This window comes from Gallus gallus, chromosome 13 (assembly GCF_016699485.2).
Source record: "Gallus gallus isolate bGalGal1 chromosome 13, bGalGal1.mat.broiler.GRCg7b, whole genome shotgun sequence".
NCBI classification, from domain to species: domain Eukaryota; kingdom Metazoa; phylum Chordata; class Aves; order Galliformes; family Phasianidae; genus Gallus; species Gallus gallus.
The window spans coordinates 7,001,552-7,020,577 of record NC_052544.1 but is presented as its reverse complement, the minus strand read 5'-3'; the positions used below and the strand labels follow the sequence as shown (position 1 = coordinate 7,020,577).

Below are 19,026 nucleotides of genomic sequence, written 5' to 3'. Positions count from 1 at the left end.
GGAGTAGATAGAGAGATAATGAGAGATGATGATAAAATGAAAAAAAAAAAAACAGACAATCTCTCACTGAAAGGATGGAGCTTAGCAGCAAGGTCTTTCAATTATTTACATCCTTGGCTGACTGTATAAAACACTCTGTAGTCATCATAATTTTGGCAGTTTATAAGCTCTCTTCAAGTAGTTTTCATTGCTTGAAATTCGTAATATCTTGGTAAAAAAAATCTACATAGTAGATTGTGATAAACCTTATGCTCATGGTAAATTAATGCAATACTTTCCCATATAAGCAGAAGCATTTAGAACTTCGGAGTGTTTCCTTCTTTGCAATATCAGATATATTGTCTTGTTAAGATACATGGCTAACATTCATCTAAAAATGAGAGGTGATTTAAAGAATATGAAGATAAAATATTGTAAGCAATGCTTTCTCTCACACACCAAAACACATGGTGGTTCTTACTTGACATTCTGACCCACGAAAAGGAAATCATCTTGACCAAAGTCAAACCGAGTAAGGAGTCAGAGAAGACCCCACCATCTATCACTTCAATCCTAAGGTCCCTTAAATATCTATATACATTACAATTCAATGCAACAGATTTTAAAACCATTAAAAACTACTTCGCAACAGCAAATTACTTTATCAAATTGTTTCTTCAGAAAGAGAGAATACCACAACAGAACATAATGGTTTACGGACAAACTACATTTATTAGAGTGCATTCGAACCCCCCAAACCCAAAGGTAAACAGCTGTCATTCCCTGTGATCTTGTACCAAAAATGCTTGCTACTAATTTGTACTATTTAAGAGTCCTAGGAAAGTCCATGAGGGAAGCCTGCAAACCAGAACATTTTGGTCCTAGCCATAATGCATCAGTTTCAGGTAATGTAAATTAAACATATCTCAAAAGCATTTCCCCAGCAGCTATTCAACCCTCTGTTGTTTTTTTTTTTTTTCTTTCTGTTCTGATGCTGAAGAAAAAGCACTGTAACATTTTTCAGTATCTTTTGAACACATTTTCAATAAATTCTTTCAATAGGCAACACACAGTCATGCAACACCTTCAGTACAACTGACTTAGTCTAGCAGTGGTTGTTACCCTGCAGAAGGCTTTGACAGAAGTAGTTGATTTTTTGCATTTATCTGAAAGTCTTTTAAAAGGTCATATGCCTTTAAATACCTGTCACTTTTAAAGACAAAATTTGGAACAAGTGTTTTGAAGTGTCGGATTTTTAAAAGCAGTCTCAACATAGACAGCCTTGTTGGTATATTCTGTAGTCTGTAATGTAACGATCACTCAATTAAGAAATTAGCTGGGAGGATGACACACTCTGGCAAACCATCCCCATGAAGTGCTAAATCTGGGTTTACAGTTCACATGGGAGAAGAATTTGGGGACATGAACATTTGTTCTTTTCTATTTCAGATCTGAGAGTGTTTGCAGACTACACGTCATGGGGATCTATAGGATACAGATGATGGCCCCTTGAAACATCTTACACTACGAAGACAGAAATTTCTGAGGGGCCAGGCTCCAGGTCAGGTCACTGCAGTAACTGCTAAGGTCCTTGCAGTTCTGACACTGAGCATGCCTGCGTGTAAGTTCTTTCTTAGTGATTTGATCTTGTAGTCTCCCTCTGGCCCTGAGGCATTTTTCCCATCTGCTCATACAGATGGCACAATCAAGTGAATTTAAAACAATGGTTTTCCAAACTTTTCTGTTTTCTCTCCCCTTAAATTACATGGTTCTAGGCTAATAGAAGCAAGGACTGTTCTAGGGATGCCTACTCAGAAGGAAATGAGTGCACACTAAATGGTTACAGCGAACGCTTGCACTGCAGCCTAAACAGCTAACATTACAATCAGGGGTAAAGCATGGCTTAAAAACCCTCTTCTGTAATGTTTACACATATCCCTCAAGTCTGGAGAATTTACCTGAAATTACCACAAGAACAGAATTTCTTGTAACATCCCACTTCTCCACGTATAAGCAGGACTGCATACTGTTCCAGGAAAGGCTTCCCTCAAGTAATTTGCACACTGAGGGCCAAATGAAATCTGCATTTGTGGAGGAATCTATGTATATATATTTATAGTCCCAAGAGATACAGAAATCACCTGGACTTTTCAATTAAAAAATAACAGCCAGATTTTAGCAGTTTAGGAAATTATTTCTCAGAAACCATATTCACCATTTTGTAAAGCTCTGTGACGAAACAAGATGAAACAGCAGGTGGACAAATGAGCTGTTCTCTTCAAAGAAAAATATTTTGGAAAAAATAAAAATAAAAAACTGGAGATATAGCTTAAATGAACAAGAACCTCCAGTACTTGCAGCTTCTTAAAACACTTGCCAGAAAAAAAAAAACAACAAAAAAACGTTCATTTAGGAAGTAATTTCCAACAATGTCTTATTGTAATGTTCATCAAAATGTAAAAGAAAAGTTATCTATAGAATCACAAGAACAACTCTGAGCAAGAAGGAGAAACAGGGGAAATTAGTTCTTCTAATTCTAAACACAGACTCATTCTTCTTCCACATGCAAGGCCTTCAAGCTTCACTCTTAATGCTTTATGACCCAGTCCCAACTTATGCCACCCATCTCAGAATTCACCAGATACTAGATTTTAAAAAATGTGCTAATAGAAATTTATATCTACCTACATACAGTCTACATATACATTACATAAACATACTATACATCTAAATCTATGTACATCAACTTTAAATACACATTTAGCATCCATCTCATTAGCTGAGGCTCTATCACAGCATTCTGCAATAAGATTTTATGAATATCTTTCCTAAATAAAATTTTCCATTGTCAGAATCAAGAATCAGCAAAAGCAATTCAACAGAATACATTACAGAAGAAAAAAACCAGATAGATTCATGTTGCTGTAATTCTCAATTATGTTAATATTTAAATTTCAATTTAAGATTAAGTGTTTGATGACCCTTATTTGTTTTTGGAATGCATCTATGCAATATCCTCGGAGCAACTTAAACTATTACACGGTTCTTTAGCTGATGGAGATTTTCTTGCTAATAGAGTAAATGCCACAGTTTGTCTGCTAGGCAGTAAAACTGAATTTTTTTCACTTGATTGCAATGTAATAATCTTGGATAATAGGGCTTTTAATGGAAGAGATTCCTGTGACTTAAAGCCTTTTCCCTATTAAGCTTAATTGAATTAATTATTCACATACTAATGATTTAACAGCTATTCATATAAAATAAAAGCAGAAGACCCTCTTGAATACTTATCCTATACTAAAGATCTTATAAAGGAACTGAAGTAAAAGATATCTTTGTTTTCTTTTGGATAGGGGAGGTATTTAAAATCCAACTACCCACCCTCCTGGTGTGGATGGGAGGTGTTCTGAAGAAAAATCCATCTCCAATCTTTGAGTCCTAAATAGAAGAAAGATCCTTATGACAGTCAGCAGTCTCCCTTTTTATTCCAAAAATTGCATCTTTGCCAAAATTGGCTCATTCTGTCAATGTGTTGCTACGTAGGAAAAGTGCAACAGTGATTCTAAGGACAGAGGAGCAGATTTCTATCTATAAAACAGCTACCATCCCAAAGTGCATATCAAGGCTGGCATTTTATAATTCTTCATAATAATGCTTGGCACTTACACATTGTTTTATGAGATCAAAGCACTTCACAAACTAATTAATTAATCTTCACAACACCCTTGTGAGAAGGTAGGTTTTGCTGTTCCAATTTAATAAATGGAATAACTGAGGCAGAGGAATTGTACAGTTTGTTTCATGCCACAAAGGGAGCCCTGGTCTTCAGTCAGTAGATTAGAAGTTACAGCGGAGCACCAGTTCTGTGCTGAATTCCCTAGGACCGTCAACTGAATGTTTGCTTGAGTAAGGAAAATAGAATCTGGCTCATACCTTGTTTAGTTTAAATTACAGACAATTCACTCAAGGAATTTACAGGGAATCAAGAAGCCCAAGTTCCTTTCCTCATATAGGATGAAATTCACTGTACAAGTGACAGAAATAAATACATACGACTGTGCACTGCTCTTCTTTCCGTCTGCGAAAAAAATAATCAAGATCAAAGCACCTCTTCCTTGAGTGGAGTTACAAGCAGAGTAGGAAAATCTCACAAGAAATAAGATAAATGTAGTGAAGAAAGCTTTTAGAATTCATGGCCCTCCGAATTCATATCGTATCTTTTCCTCAACAAGAAAATATCAGAGCTTCTAGACTGAAGTTTTACAGGGTTTTCTGTTGTTGTTTTTTTAACCAAGTCACCATGTTCTGCTCTGTTACATACTACATTGTATTAGGTCAGTCACCTTTTGCAGAAATGTGTATAAATCCCTCACAAGAATTATTTTTTTTTCCTATGAATGGTACAGAAGAGAGATTCTCTCTATTTCCTAACCTTCACAAGTTCTTTTGTTTATTTCTCCAGTCATTAAGAATTTATTTAATGAGCACACAGCCATACACTCACAAAACTAGGCTGAAAGACATTTCAGGTCAAACCTTGTATCAGCAAAAATCAGAAAGTTGATTTTCATGAGAGTAACATACAAACCAACTGAATGTTTAATCACCATTGCTTATACAGTATATAATTTAGTTAAACAACCAATTCAGACATACACATTTTCCTTTCTCCTCTCCAATCCTCACTTTATAAATGTTATTTCAATTATTTTGAGGAAGCGGTTCTAAAAACAGCTTTTAATCCAGAGTGCGTATTTACAGTAGTATTTATAGCCTTATCTGTTCTTAAAACAAGTGTTTCGGAACTGTACTAAAAATGGAAGTTTATCTCTAAATTTTATAACAAAAATCTTTATCCATTCTTTAAATACTTAAGTTGAAATTGTTTCTGGAATATCAGGAGTTTTACAGAAGGTAGCAATACAAAGAACAACAATAAATAGGGCAAAAAAAAAAAAAAAAAAAGGCATTAATTTGAAGCCGTGATTAAAAGACTAAAAATAAGGAGTCAGAAATGGTTCACACTGACCTTAGTCCATACAAGACCGTCCCGTCTGGATGCAAGCGGATCATTCTGTTCTTCACAGTGACACCGTGCACAAATGACTTCTTGTCATTCAGGAAATAGGTATCAGGGACCCATAGCTGATCAGCTACTCTATTGTCCAGAGTAAGGTTTAGAGGTATTACATTATATGACAGCCTCTTATCTCTCCATGCTTGCTGAAAGTACATTGTCAAGGTATAGTCCTGTGGTTATAAAAACAACAAGAAAAAGATTGTTTACATTAAAATAGAGAGCATACATATATAAATATGCAAATTCAGCTATTGTGATTTTTCTTGTTTCAGTTTGCAATTTCCGTAAGTAAACTGTTTATTGTTACTGTGATGAAGAGCTTACGAGAAAATAGGAAAAACTGATTTTTTGTGACCAATGTGGTGTTTCAACATTTAAAAAAAGAAAGAATAATAGAGAAAAAAATACTTTCAGCTGGTTAACAACCTGTAATTTCTATAGCACTTTACAAGCCTACAAATTCTAGGAAGTCAACATTCACAGATCTAAATTTTACCTCGTGGCTTCCACTGTATTCAATGAGGTAAGATCTCTGGATAAGCCCTTGCATCTCCAAAACTGCAGCTACCCATTCAAATGCTTTTCTAAATTAAAATCTCTTCAGCCTGTTAACTTTCCCCTGGGCACTGAAATCAATGGGAAGTCCCCAGTGTTTCTGTGCTAGAGTCTTATGCTTAATTTTACAGATGAAGTGACTCTGGTTACTTCAATGGGACAATACAGAGAGCACAATTAAGCATCTAGCTAAATATCTGCAGTATTAGGAGGCTGCTGGCTTTCTTTGTCTCATACAGGCCACTGATAAACAGTACTTGGAAGATATTTTCATTCTTAGTGTATCGTGATGATAGATCATGAACTAATTTCTATCATTTGGTTTCTTACAAAACCCAAAAGTTACATTATTTTATTTTCCTGGGTCGCAGTTTTGCAACCCAAACTTTCAGAAGACCCCCAAAAATGCCCTTCTACCAAATTGTTGAAATACAGTTAATGAAAAGTTTCACATTTCCAGAAGCTGCCTTTTCACAGTACAGCCAAGCACTTGATAAGCAAGATACCATACAAGAGGTGCAAGAAAAAAGTTGCTTTCCTTGGTGAATGAGCACACACTGCAACGCAGCGGTGGGCCTCAGCCACCCTCAAGCACTCAGATACACCCCTCCCTCCTCTCTGCTTTTAGAGCACCCAGTCCTAAACTACGCACCTCAGCAAAGCACCAGCAGTGCAGTGAATGAAAGCCACTGCCAATGGCAAATCGATAAGGAAATCAAAATCAGATTTCTTAATTTATAATATCAATGCCTGAATAACCAGGAACCTGTTTCTCCTCTCTGCACTGATAAAACATTTTAGAGCTAAACCAGTTTGGTATAATTATGCCCTTTAAAATATACACAGCATACACTTAAAAATGTGTACTAGGCAAGGCCTTAGAAAACTGCACAGGAATAGCTCTTTATTCCAGTAGAATTCTCTCAGCAATGACACAGCAGCCAGGAACTAGTTAACCCTGCCTCTTCCGCAGAACACTGTGCTCTGAGATGAACCAGTATATACTTTTTCTGTTGAGATGTGTATTTCCATTGCAGAAACACTCTTTTTTATGCATCTCTCCTCTCAGAAGAGAACAAGTACATAAGCTTCAAAACATCTCTTCAGTTTTCATGAAAGCAAGAAGAAACACACATTCCTGTTGGGAATAGTTTTGGTATTTCTTCCTTTCCAATACAAAACCAGAGTTTGATCTTCTCCCTGTTTTAACACCAAACGTATTTACCTGTTGAATGTCATAACTTAATCAGTTTTAATGATCTGAAGACCATGCTTTTTCTTGTTTTTTTTTTTGTTTTGTTTTGTTTTTCTTTCATACCCCCCTTCAGAATTAGGATTAGAGTCCACCTGCAAGAGCATTCCAGCTACACTGGAAGAATTTTTCTGTAGTGCTCTACTGTACTGCAATATTTGCTTCATAACTAGATACAAGAAAATGTTCAGTCATATATTGTCAGTAAGAAAACATATTAGACTTCAGTATAATAACATATCACAACATAAAATAGATGGACTGTGATAGTCACTTCCCTATCATCCTTGGGATATCGCATTTTATTCTCATTCTGAAGTATAGTCTACATGTATTAATATAAGTCATATATATGAAACATCCTTCCCTTTTACACCTCAGTAAAAGAAGAGAGGAGGAGGAGGAAAACTAAACATGTGCATAAGAATTAATTACATAAATCTTCAGATTTGGAGCACTGGTATAGCTAAATGAAAGGAAATAAGAATTAAGAAATAAGAAAGAAACACCAAGACATCATGTTGGAGTTCAGGGACCACATCCCAGAAACAGATCCAGACTAACACCTAGAAGTTATTTGGCATCAAATGACCCTAGTTTTTCTGACATGGCTGCAGTGTTTGATGATCAAATTAAGATATCTTAAATAATTTTTATGAAACTTTTTAATTAAAAAAAAAATCAAGTTACATATCTCAATGTCTGATTAGCTACAAAAAGATGAAAACTGTGCACACAAGCTTCAATTCATTCCTTAGTAAGGAGAGAGACATCTGTTCTCAAAATTCCAACCAATTCAAGAAGATATTTAGGCACAAAATATTCCTGCACTGTCCCATGGCACATTGACATTAAGACCGTCCTCACCCTGCAGAAATACCACTGAGAATAAAAGTCAGCTAATTTCACATTAAATATGGGAATTTCCCTCTGCTGTTAAGATAAATATCAAAACAAACACATATCAAAAAGTATCTCGTCTTTTTAGGAAGACAGACACACTGTGAAGAAGCGGAAGAACTGAAGTGGCTAGTAGAAGATGATAGTTGTTTGGGAAGCAGGACCTTAGCATGCTATTAAATTCACAGAATGGGACTGTTAGTAGTTTACTCTAAGAGTAAAGATGAAACAGAAGCCAACTCATGTAAAATGTCTGGCACAAGACACTAATTGCAATGGGTTGAAAGAGTAATGAAACCAAACCTCACAGTGACTATGTTAACTATGCTTTGTATAACATGATACAGAACAGCTATGGATGCACAGGCTGTTTATAATACATGAATACAGAGATACAGTTCACAACTATAAATAAATAGGTTCACCAGTTACTCTGAACACTGAATCCTACCCTGAAAGGTTTAAAATGCATTGTACAAATTTCTATTACTACAGTAAAATTTAAAAAATTAACAAATTTTGTTGAGTTTACTTTTTTTTTATCCTGAGTTCACAAGATACCTTGGTGTGAAAGTTGTCTGTAAATGCATTTACTGCAAACAAACATACACTGGGAGATTTAAATTTAGATGAACACAACTGTTATAGGCAGCCAAGTTGTCTATGACCTCCAATGATCATGGGGAAGTTAATGCACAGGAAAGCATTACATCTGAAAACTGGCACTTATATTTTCTAGTAATACCTATTTTTTTTTAAATACATACATATACACACATATATATTCTTTCATCATTAACACTCAAAGTTTTCTTAAGCCAAAAAAAAAAAAAGAACAAGAGGAAAGAAAAGAAATCAAAATGCGTATTTGGGACTATTACTAGCCAAAAAGATCAGAACACCAGTATTAACTAGACCCATCCCTGGGTCAGTAATTTTGAAATGTATATTTCTGGTCCTCTTTATGCTGGAAGAAGGATCAAGGCAGTAAAGGAAATAAACTTCATAAATATTCACAGTGACTGTGGGAGTCTAATGCAAAAGACGGAGGCAAATATACATTTTTTTCCATGCATTTCAAAAGATACTCCAATTTGAAAATAACAACATTTAAAATAGAGCTCTTTTTCTTCTACATTTCAGAAATTGGACTGATTCACAGAGTAGCTTGAAAATATATACCTGCACTTGTATTAACAAGGATATAAAGCAGCTACTGAAACACTTTGGAAGTAATAATAATCAGGACACTTAGGAGGAGAAAAATAAATAAGTCTAAAGAACATTTTGTGTATTATAAATACAACGTACAGCAGCAGGGAGTTGAATAAGCTATTTATTTCAACTCATTAGTATTGAATGGAGAACTCATTTGCAATTTGGCTTAAGTCCCTTCTCATCACTTCCCTGGTTATTTCTAACTTGCATTAAAAAAAAAAAAATGCTTTACTGCATTTCCCAGTACGGCATGCTTAAAACCAGCTAATTTTCTTTGGAAATACTTGAAGCTGAAGATTTTGACTGAATGCTGTATTTATTTACTACACACATTTAAACAGCTGTCTGCTTAAAACATATTTAAGTACTGCTTAAGTAAATTATGAAGAGTATGCATCTGTGCCGAAACAAATGCATCTTAATATATTAAAAGCTATTTAGTCAAGCACAAAGTAATAAGTGTAAAATCTACCCCCTCCTTAGACTCTTAAAAAAGTTACGAACAAAGGGTGCAGTTTTTACACTGGGAAGCATGTTTCAGTGCTTGAGCAGCCCAGAAAATAATCCAAAGCAAAGCACCTCAAGCAAAAGAAGCAACAGTGGGTTTACTTCAGAAGCAATGGCTTTCCCTGAGAGCAGATCATTGAAAAACCCTTCAGCTCTCAGTTTCTTTACATCTAACCATTGCAACATGTTCCATTCGTAACTACCTATCTCACACAGGTCAAGAATATCAAAATGGGAAGTATGCTCTATTGGGACTGAAGACACCACTAAGTGACTTACTTTTGTCACTTGGACTGGAAAAGAAATAACAAAATAAACTGCCATAGATCTTAAGAACAAAACAAAAAAAACCAACCCACACACATTTACACGTTCCCTTCAAAAACAACAATAAATGACCCACTGACATCAAGAACCTTACACAGAATCCAAGTTGAACTCTCTCAGCCCATCAAATCTCACTTCCTAAGGTGGCTCCACACCCCTTAAATTCTTTGAGTTATTTCTGTCTCCTAGAAGTTTACATGTAATTTTTCTTGATGGGGATTGTATGATGCGAAGTCTATGATACTTCCAAAACAGGAAAAGATCCCAATATTGAAGCTCACCATTTATCCTGCTGCAACCATCTCTTAATTATTTATCAGCAATTCTCATTCTTCAGCTGAACAAACAAACAGAGATGGGTTGTTTACCTTCTGCAACGTGGTTCTTGGAAAAACATGGTGCTACTGAATCAAATTAGAGACTTGTGTATGGAAGGCAAACTACCAGAATCCTAAATATAAAGCTTATTTCTACTGATTGTATGGAACTAGGAGTAACAGACTGCTCAGCATTCCAGGGGCAAGATCATGAATGTTTGTTTCCTTAGCTGCTACCGAGGTTTCTTTGCAGTGATTTATCCACTGCACTGTGATACAGCACCACTGTATTTCACACACTTAAGGATATAAAGCTGTTATGGCTCATGTGTTTCCCGTCAGTTCAATTAGTTCAGCCAGACACTGAGACACTTGGTTTTCATTTTTAACAAGTCATCCAGATTGAACAATAATACTGCACTTTTACTGATCCAGCAATCTGCATGTCATTCCAATCAAAGAGCAGATGCCATATGTCTTTTAGCTTTCTGACCTGCAATCTTTTGATAACAAGACAAAGATTTAATAAGTGAACTTGGAATGAAAGCAGTAAGATACTTGCTCTGGAGTCACACATCTTGGTATCATCAGATTTTTCTCTTTTGAAAGCATCTATTCCTCTCTTCATGAAGCTTCACAGGATTCTCAACTAAGCAACACAAACGCAAATTAAAGTGAATTAATCTAAACCATACTCACCTTAAATAAAAGTTATACATAGAGTATTTTTCTGTCTCAGACATAAAATTGTGCGCTACTGTTATTTAGTCAGGTCTTTGAAGTAGAACAAATTACTCTGAGCCACAAGAAACATCCAAAAAGTTAGTTTACATTTGTATTTCAAATGTCATGTACTTCCCACAGAGAACAGTTCTGAGTTCATATGCAATTCAACAATACTACACATCTTCAGAAAGGTAAATACCTACAACAGTTATCACTTTTATTGCTATCTTTACTAAGATTCCCTTACAGTAGCTCATTACTAGCAGTATATCAAATAAGAAAAATTATGATAACTGTCTGAGTGGAAATAAACTGGTAATTAAGCAGAACCAGAGATGTAATTGGAAACTTTGATGAGAGTAAGTCATGGCCTGAATTGCTTGGAAGAAGGGAATGCTACCAGTAACACGTATGTCTTACTGGCAGTTTTGAAAAATAAATAAATAAATAAATAAATAAATGAGTGAATTTTTTTTTTTTTACAAGATGGGAATATAGTAATTGAGTGTGAGATTGACTGTAGGTAAAACACAAACTCAGTTTATGCTTAGGTGCAGACCTGAACTGACATAACCTTTAAGCAAGTGCTCTTTTTCCTAATACTTTATATGAGGGCTGCTATGAGAACTGCCTCCTATTTTACTACACGGGAAGGATGGCAGCAGTTTGAATCTTCCCACCATTATTCCTTTACATTTTGTTTCTGCACAACAGATGGCAGCAGAGGGGCTGTCTGACACAACAGCATCTGACATGGAGGTGTGTATGAACAAGGGGGTGTCAATGAACTCCTCCATGTGGAAAAAACCCATGACCAGGCCCAGCTGTCACATAGCAAAATTAAGTGTCTTTAACACACAAATCAGTGGATTGCAACCAGAGAACAGTGTACGAAGCTGAACATTGTCTTCAAAGCATTGGAAATAATGGTAGCAATGCTGGAATATCGCAAAGTTTGTGCCAGATGGGTCCCATAAATGCTTACAGAGGAACAGAAAGAACACCATATGCAAACTTATCAGGACCTTTTGAACCAATAAAAGACTGAAGGTGACATCTTCCTGGGCCACATCATTAGTGTGGATGAGACATGGTGTCACCACTACACACTAGCATCAAAACAGCAGTCCATGGAGTTGCGACATGAATTTCCCATCTAAGAAAGCGTTCAAGACGCAGCCCTCAGTGGGTAAAATGATGCATGCTGTCTTTTTGGGTAGGAAAGGGATGATCCTCCTGCATTTCCTGGAACCCAGACAAACCATCAACTCTGACTGTTGCACTGTGACACTCAGCTGAAGGCTTGAACTTCCAGAATCAGCTCAGAGAAAAGGCAGCCTTTCTCTTGCAACACAGCCCCCATACCACTTTGAAGCACATTGGAGCACATTGCTAATCCTGGCTGGACTGTCCTACTACACCCACTGTATCGTCCAGATTTGGCACTTTCTGACTTCCATATATTTGGGCAAATGAATGATGGACTGCATAGGCAACATTTTCCTAGCAATGCTGCTGTCATAGCAGCTGTGAAACCATGGGTCACCTCCGCTAGTTCAGATTTTTATGAGTGTGGCATACAGGCTCTTGTTCATTTTTCTTGGTGAAAATGCTAACAGTAGCTGAGAATTGGCTCTATCAAATAGAGCTATTGTGCTCTTTGCATCCGCTATAGTTTCCATGGAAATAAATAGGATGCATTACTTTTGGAGCAGTTTTACAGAGATACTTGGATATAAGTGAGTCCTTTGAAACATATTCAGAAACAGAAAGAACTATGAAGTAAATGCTGCACCAAAATCATGAATAACTTTTGAACTTATAAAATTAATAATGAAATGAATGCACATTCATTTAAAGAATATGATACTTATTTCTAATTTTTCGCAGTAATTTCAAAAATATAAAAAATAAGATATATAAAAAATAAATAAATGTATAAACACATATACACACATGCAGACATATTTTAAATATAGCTTTGCTAATAACCGAGCCTTGTTTTAAAGAAAGATCGCTCCATGATGACAAGGAGACTCCAGTCACAGAAGATTTATTAATGTGTCTGCTACTGCGTAAGCTAGCTAGCCTGCCTTCTTACATCTAAAAGGATGTACAGTTCCTAAATTCCCAACTGCAGACTTTGGTCCAATAGAAGTTGAGACTTAACGAGAATTAAACAGTTTGAGATACACTCAGCATTCTACTACTAAAAGAGGTTGTCTTTTGACCAGCTATTTGGTAAAATCCCAAATATCCACTGCGCTCTTAGTACATGCACCCATTTACAAAGCACAATTGGAAGTGATTCCATTCCAACTGTAACGTGCCAGCTATTTTAAAGCTATTTTGCACTCACATACGAAGCACCGGCAGCAATTCGTTTCTCTTAAACACTTTCACAGATTCTGTTACTCTTCTCTCTGGCCTGCTGATTCCAAGTTCTCTAAAATGGCTCATTAATCTGTTAGTGACAAACTGATGTCTCTAAAGAAGCAATGTACTCTGGAGAGTACAAATCTCCCACAGATACATTCCTATAAGCATTTATATATCATGGTCTAATACACTGGAGGCTACACACTGCACTTTAGACTAATGTGTTTCCTTACTGTTTACACATAAATCTTGTGGGAATAGACCAAACACCGTTATTTAGCTGCCTTCCTTGAGCAATGCTCTTGAATTCTCTAACCTTATGTACAGATTTCATAAGGTTGAACAGTGAAGAGTGTGAGGATAAATAAAAAAGAACAAAAACACAGATAGTGCCATGTCATGTAGGCCTTTTTGCTATTTTAAATGCTTTTCCCATAACCCAGGATGTGACAGGTTGCTACTCTCAAAAATGTCAGGCATCGCAGAGCGCTGGCAGCACTGAAGTAAAAAGGACAATTTTAAATAACCACACATCATTTCTTTCATAGTGATGACAAGCCTGTGGAAATTGATAGAAAGTCCAATTTGCATGACAGCCAAACGCTTCAGCAAAGAGAATACACTTAGTAGAGACGCTTCCAAGAGAATCAGTGATGTATTCAGATGAAAAAGAGATGATTATTATGTTCTAAGGAGACAATTTAAAAAAAAAAAAATCTGCAAAAATATTGCATTTTTAACAGTCAGTGCACCTGCATTAATTATACTTTAAACTGTTTATGGTTCAGCAAAGCCAAAGCCTGTTGGAATATCCCACAAGGAAGAATTTCCATTTCGAGTGCCTCTATTACAAGGGTCCATTTTTCTTTGACAGATAAAGACAACTTCTTAACTGCAACACCCACAAAAACAAACAAAATATAAAAATACCACCTCGCTTTCATACCTAACCTGCTTATTTAATCTACAAGAACTCAACACAAAACTAACATTTTTTTAATCTCACTTACTGTTCAATACTTCCTGCACTTGCCAATTTTTGTGACAAATAAGAAAATCAACAAAAATTTCACCAACTGCATTTGACATGGAACTATTCCCTGTTGACATATACAAGCTATTTTTTGACAAACTATTTTTTAATTCTCTTAACCCTCCCCACCCCCTTTTTAAGCATAATTTTTATGGTTTCCCATCTGTACCAGAGAATTCCCTATGCATTTAAATAACTGACTTACATTTTCCAGAGTAGTTACTTTGTAAGCACACCAACTGTACTTGGCCAGACCAAAGCTATTAATTTAATGCCAATAAATTTCTTGCTATCAATTCTCAGAAACATACACCAAGAATAACAATAATAAAAAAAACAACTACCACCACCACCAAATGACCTGTTATGCTTCATCACTGAATGGACATATTTATTTGTCCATATACTACTAAAATACTACCCTGTCTAAGCAACCTTCAAAGTTTGACTCATTCTTTGAAAGTTTATATTGTTCTCCTCCCAGATCTAAAAGTTGGGCTTGTCAGTTTATCACTCCCCAGATCCTCCTATTCTCATTAGGAGGAAAAGCATATTAAAAAAATCTTAATTTTTAAGAGCACTTCAGAGACATCCAGTACTTTCACCAAAGGCTTTCCAATTCCTCACTACTTCTATCATAGCTCTGAGATTAAATTCATCTGAGTCAGATATTTTATTTTTAGTAAACATAACACATTTATTACCTGCACCTGTAACAGATCGGCTTTTCAAATTCCTGCTTTTTACCTACAGTGTTTTTCTACTTTCGTTCATATGAGGAAGGAGATATAATTTTAACTAACAATAGTTAGTTAAGTTAGTTAATAGTTAATAATTAACTAACTCTAATACAACTAGGCTAGTGGCTAAAATTCCTGATTCAATGGAAGAGCTTGTATGCATGCAGACCCTAACACGCTAGTTGCTGTGTGAACAGAAACACAAGACAGGCCCCTTCCCAAGTTAAGCATGTGAGAGACAAAGACACAGAAGATAAGTGTGCAGAGATAGATAAAAGGAAAATTAATAGAAGTTCAATGTGTGGTCCTCATCACTGCAGTACTTAACGATCTCTGAACGTGTTTGTTCTCACATCTCTTCTGTAAGAATTGTTCTCTGCCTTTTAGTTGGTACATTGTTATCTCATATTTTTAGCTGCGTAAAGCCTTGTAGTACAATTCAGTTATCTACATTCTTTCTACACTCCTGAGCTAAAAGGACTCTCAGAGAACTCATGCCCTTCAGTGCCATGGTAGCATAACAAAGGCACTAACTCTTCTCATTCCTATTACGGAAAGCCTGGTCAAACTGCTTGGACTAAATACCTAAATTTTTGGTGTTCCAGATACAAGAAAAAACAAGTTCCTAAATAATAAATATGCGCTTATCTAGGTCATACTGGCCTCATCCATAACGATATCCTCAAAACAAATCAAAGATGTAGTCATGAATGAAATAAAGAACTTCCTTGAAGATGACTTCAAGCCTCAAAACTAGTATTCCACCTGCTGAACCAGGCTGCATTCTTATTCTGTTCCTCTCACTCTTAGCCACAATTAGCTGAACTTCTCAACATTTTCTATGTGTGATAGTGAGCTTTCACACCACCACCACACCTCTAAGGTCCAGCCACCGCTTTTGCTTGACATTGGCCATTGCACCTGAGGCCTCTGTTGGGCAGATACTAACTCACTACAATGCTGGTTGTACCCGAGACCTTACTCACTCAGGTAGTGACTGTGGTAGTATTAGCATTGATTTAGGAACGCTAATTAATGTTTCTAATGACCCTGGTTACACCAGAGACCTCGCTCAAGCAGATAGCTACCACAGTGCTGGCTCAGACCAAGTGTTGGGAACTTAACAATCATGCTCAACAGCTGAAGACCAACTGATCACGTGCCAGAAATACCCCCATTAATTTGTGAGACTTACTCCATAAACAAAGAGAAATCCATAGCCCACTGAGCTCTCCTGTTCAACAGCAGCAAGACAGTACCTTCCCTTATGTAATGACACTTCTCAAGAGTACAACAGCCGCAGAGATCCCTTATGCCTTGATGTAAAGAGATTCCTGGATGCTACAGATCTTCCTTAAGAGGCTTGTTATTAAATTTTGCTAAGATATCTTAGATTAATAGTGCACATATAATCATTAAGATTTAAGATTGACCATCTCTGAGACTAGGAGTGGATTAGGCCACATCTAGGCTCCTACCTCAAGGAGTTAAAAAGCAAAGGGGTCCAATTCAGAATCTCTTGACTGAATAGGAGAGTCTACTTAACCTTTAAACATAAACCACTGCCTGATCTAAGTTTGGATCCAGTCGCACATCAACTCCTCTGAGGTGTTTAAAAAGAAAAAAGATCTGCTCTGAACCTTGGGACTCAACAAGCGGACACATCTGGATAGGTGTGTTTAACTCTACATTCTATGCAGTAAATATTCATGTGTACCTTGCCATTTTGATTCTTGTTAGGTTTATTCACTATTAAGCTGTATTAAAGCACTATTTTCCATAAATAAATACATTGCTGTTTCTCTCTTACGAGTGAGTTACGTGATTCTATTCATGACAAATGTACTCCCATAATTAATATGTTTATAAGCTTAATGCGGAAAAAAAATGTTAATCAACAAATCTGTTTTCTTTCTCCTGTTGAAAATTCATCATGTAATAGATGCATTTAATCAGTTTACCTTGAATTCTCTAAAAGGCAATTCTTCTCAAACAATATATCAACATACTAGTGAATTCATCTTATACTTTTGTTCAGAGGTTTTATGAATCAAACTCATAACAAATAGAATATTTCTTACAACTCCCACAGGTTGGGAGGTTAACAAGTTCAATTTTTCCCACAGGTTAACAAGTTCAATTTTTCATACCAGTATTTCCTTCTTTTGGATGGAAAATTTGAGGAAAGCAGATGTTAATGCTTTGGAAACACTTCCCTTCCACTCACATCACACAATTATTTAGCACTCAATACGTAACTTTTTCAAGGTGGTAAGAGAGAGCATGCTCTGAATGCTATAATGGACTTACGTGAATCATGCATATCCTGCAAAAAGAGCTGAGAAAAAAAGTTTTGTGGAAAGAACACCAAAAGGACAACAGGAAAGATTAGAAAAAATACAGCAGGGATGCTTTTCATCATCTGTACTTCAATGACCAAATGGAAGTAACTGCTTTGACAGCTGGAAACGTCAAGAGCAAGACAGAAGTTTGCCTCTTCTCAAGACATGAAAGGTAAATGGTTAACTGGAAATGACACCAAAAGTATTTCTCTCTTGACATTAAGATCACTGAAGCATAAAAATTCTCTGTTGTTCCGGAATAAAATAAAGTAAAATATAATCCATATTAGAATCAACTTCTTTAACCTGTGTTGGTGTGCCTGCCTACCCCACTTCATCTAAAACCATGCTAAAAAACAATAATCACAAACCAACTGGCACTTAAACCCAGACGTATATTCACTTTTACTCCCTGACAAATAAACTGCCATTGCACCGTACAAATTACAGATCCATAACATATTAAGTTCCAGTTATACAGTATCCATAGCTATACAGTTCCATGATACATACTAAGAAAATCCATTTTAAACAATTAAACACAGAAGTAATAAATAAAATACAATAAAATAATAAAAAAAAATTCAAGAAGCCCTGTTATTATTCCTCTGAGACTGTCTTGAAAATAACGGCCCTCTCTGGGTCTCTCCTGGCAAATTGGTCAGCCTTGATGAATTTTTAACACTAGGTTTCTGCATTTGTTTTCCAACTCCACAATAAAGACTTGGTTTAATATTTTAATCTCAATAGCTTCAAAAAGACATTAGCTTGAGTGTTTTGTTTACTCTCTCGAATGATTAGACTTGAAGCCACTGCAGTAAGTGCACAGCTTCAGCAGGTGTTGAACAAGCAAAATCCCAAATAGCTCATACATTTTGAGCTGCTATTTCATATGTGCTTAATATAGTATTTCTGTCTGCTTGAGAACTCTATGTTATAGTTGGCAAGCAGAACACATCAATTTGAAATCCACTAGTTTGAAGATGGTTAATTCATGCATGAAATGCATGCGTTCACGTATCAGTTCACTGGCTTGATATACAACAAATCTATTTATTTTTAAATAACATCATTGTTTCCTGCTCAAAAGCTACCAAAATGTTTTGGAACGTATTGCTGTGTTGCTATATGCAAGTTAATTGAAGCTTAAGAGTGGGCTTGTTTGTTTAGGAAATTCTATTTTGAGACGCATTCTTTCTCAGTCATATCAAAATGATGCAGAAGTTCCCCAAAATTTTCCTTTTACTAATACTAGTATTATGCCTTATCTGAAAGAAAAAAAAAAATCTTAAGTACTGCACTTGTCAAAGAGGATGTTTCACCGAAGTGATCTCTCATTCTCTTCCTCATTTTCTTCTCTCCCATTATTAAAAAAAAAAAAGCCAGCCCAAAATCTCCAATATTACTTACACCTTAGAAATTTGTGTCTGTAGAGTCAGTTCTTGAATTCTGGTCACCACCTTTTCCGTGCAAATTCCAAACAAAGTGGCACTTTTATAAGGAAGTGCTACAGTACACAGTTTTGATACCAATACCATCAGAAAGAAGCCTTGAGTTCCAATACAGTATTAGAGACAAATGGAGTATTTTTGGTTTTCATTTTTGTTTTATTTCCAGCCAGTCCATAACCAACCATTACATGTTCTTCACTGTAGAAGTAGTGCAGAAAAA

General features: G+C 36.0%; 1 protein-coding gene across 13 annotated transcripts in view; it reads right to left on the bottom strand.

Annotated features, from left to right (window-relative positions):
• GABRB2 (gamma-aminobutyric acid type A receptor beta2 subunit) overlaps positions 1-19,026 on the bottom strand; it is a 335,870-nt gene that overhangs the window by 82,658 nt on the left and 234,186 nt on the right. For 12 of the 13 annotated variants that reach the window (XM_040646866.2, XM_046900322.1, XM_046900324.1 and 9 more), the window contains 1 exon segment: positions 5,009-5,229. In XM_040646866.2, the coding sequence (XP_040502800.1) occupies positions 5,009-5,229 (221 nt within the window). 13 annotated transcript variants of the gene reach the window in all.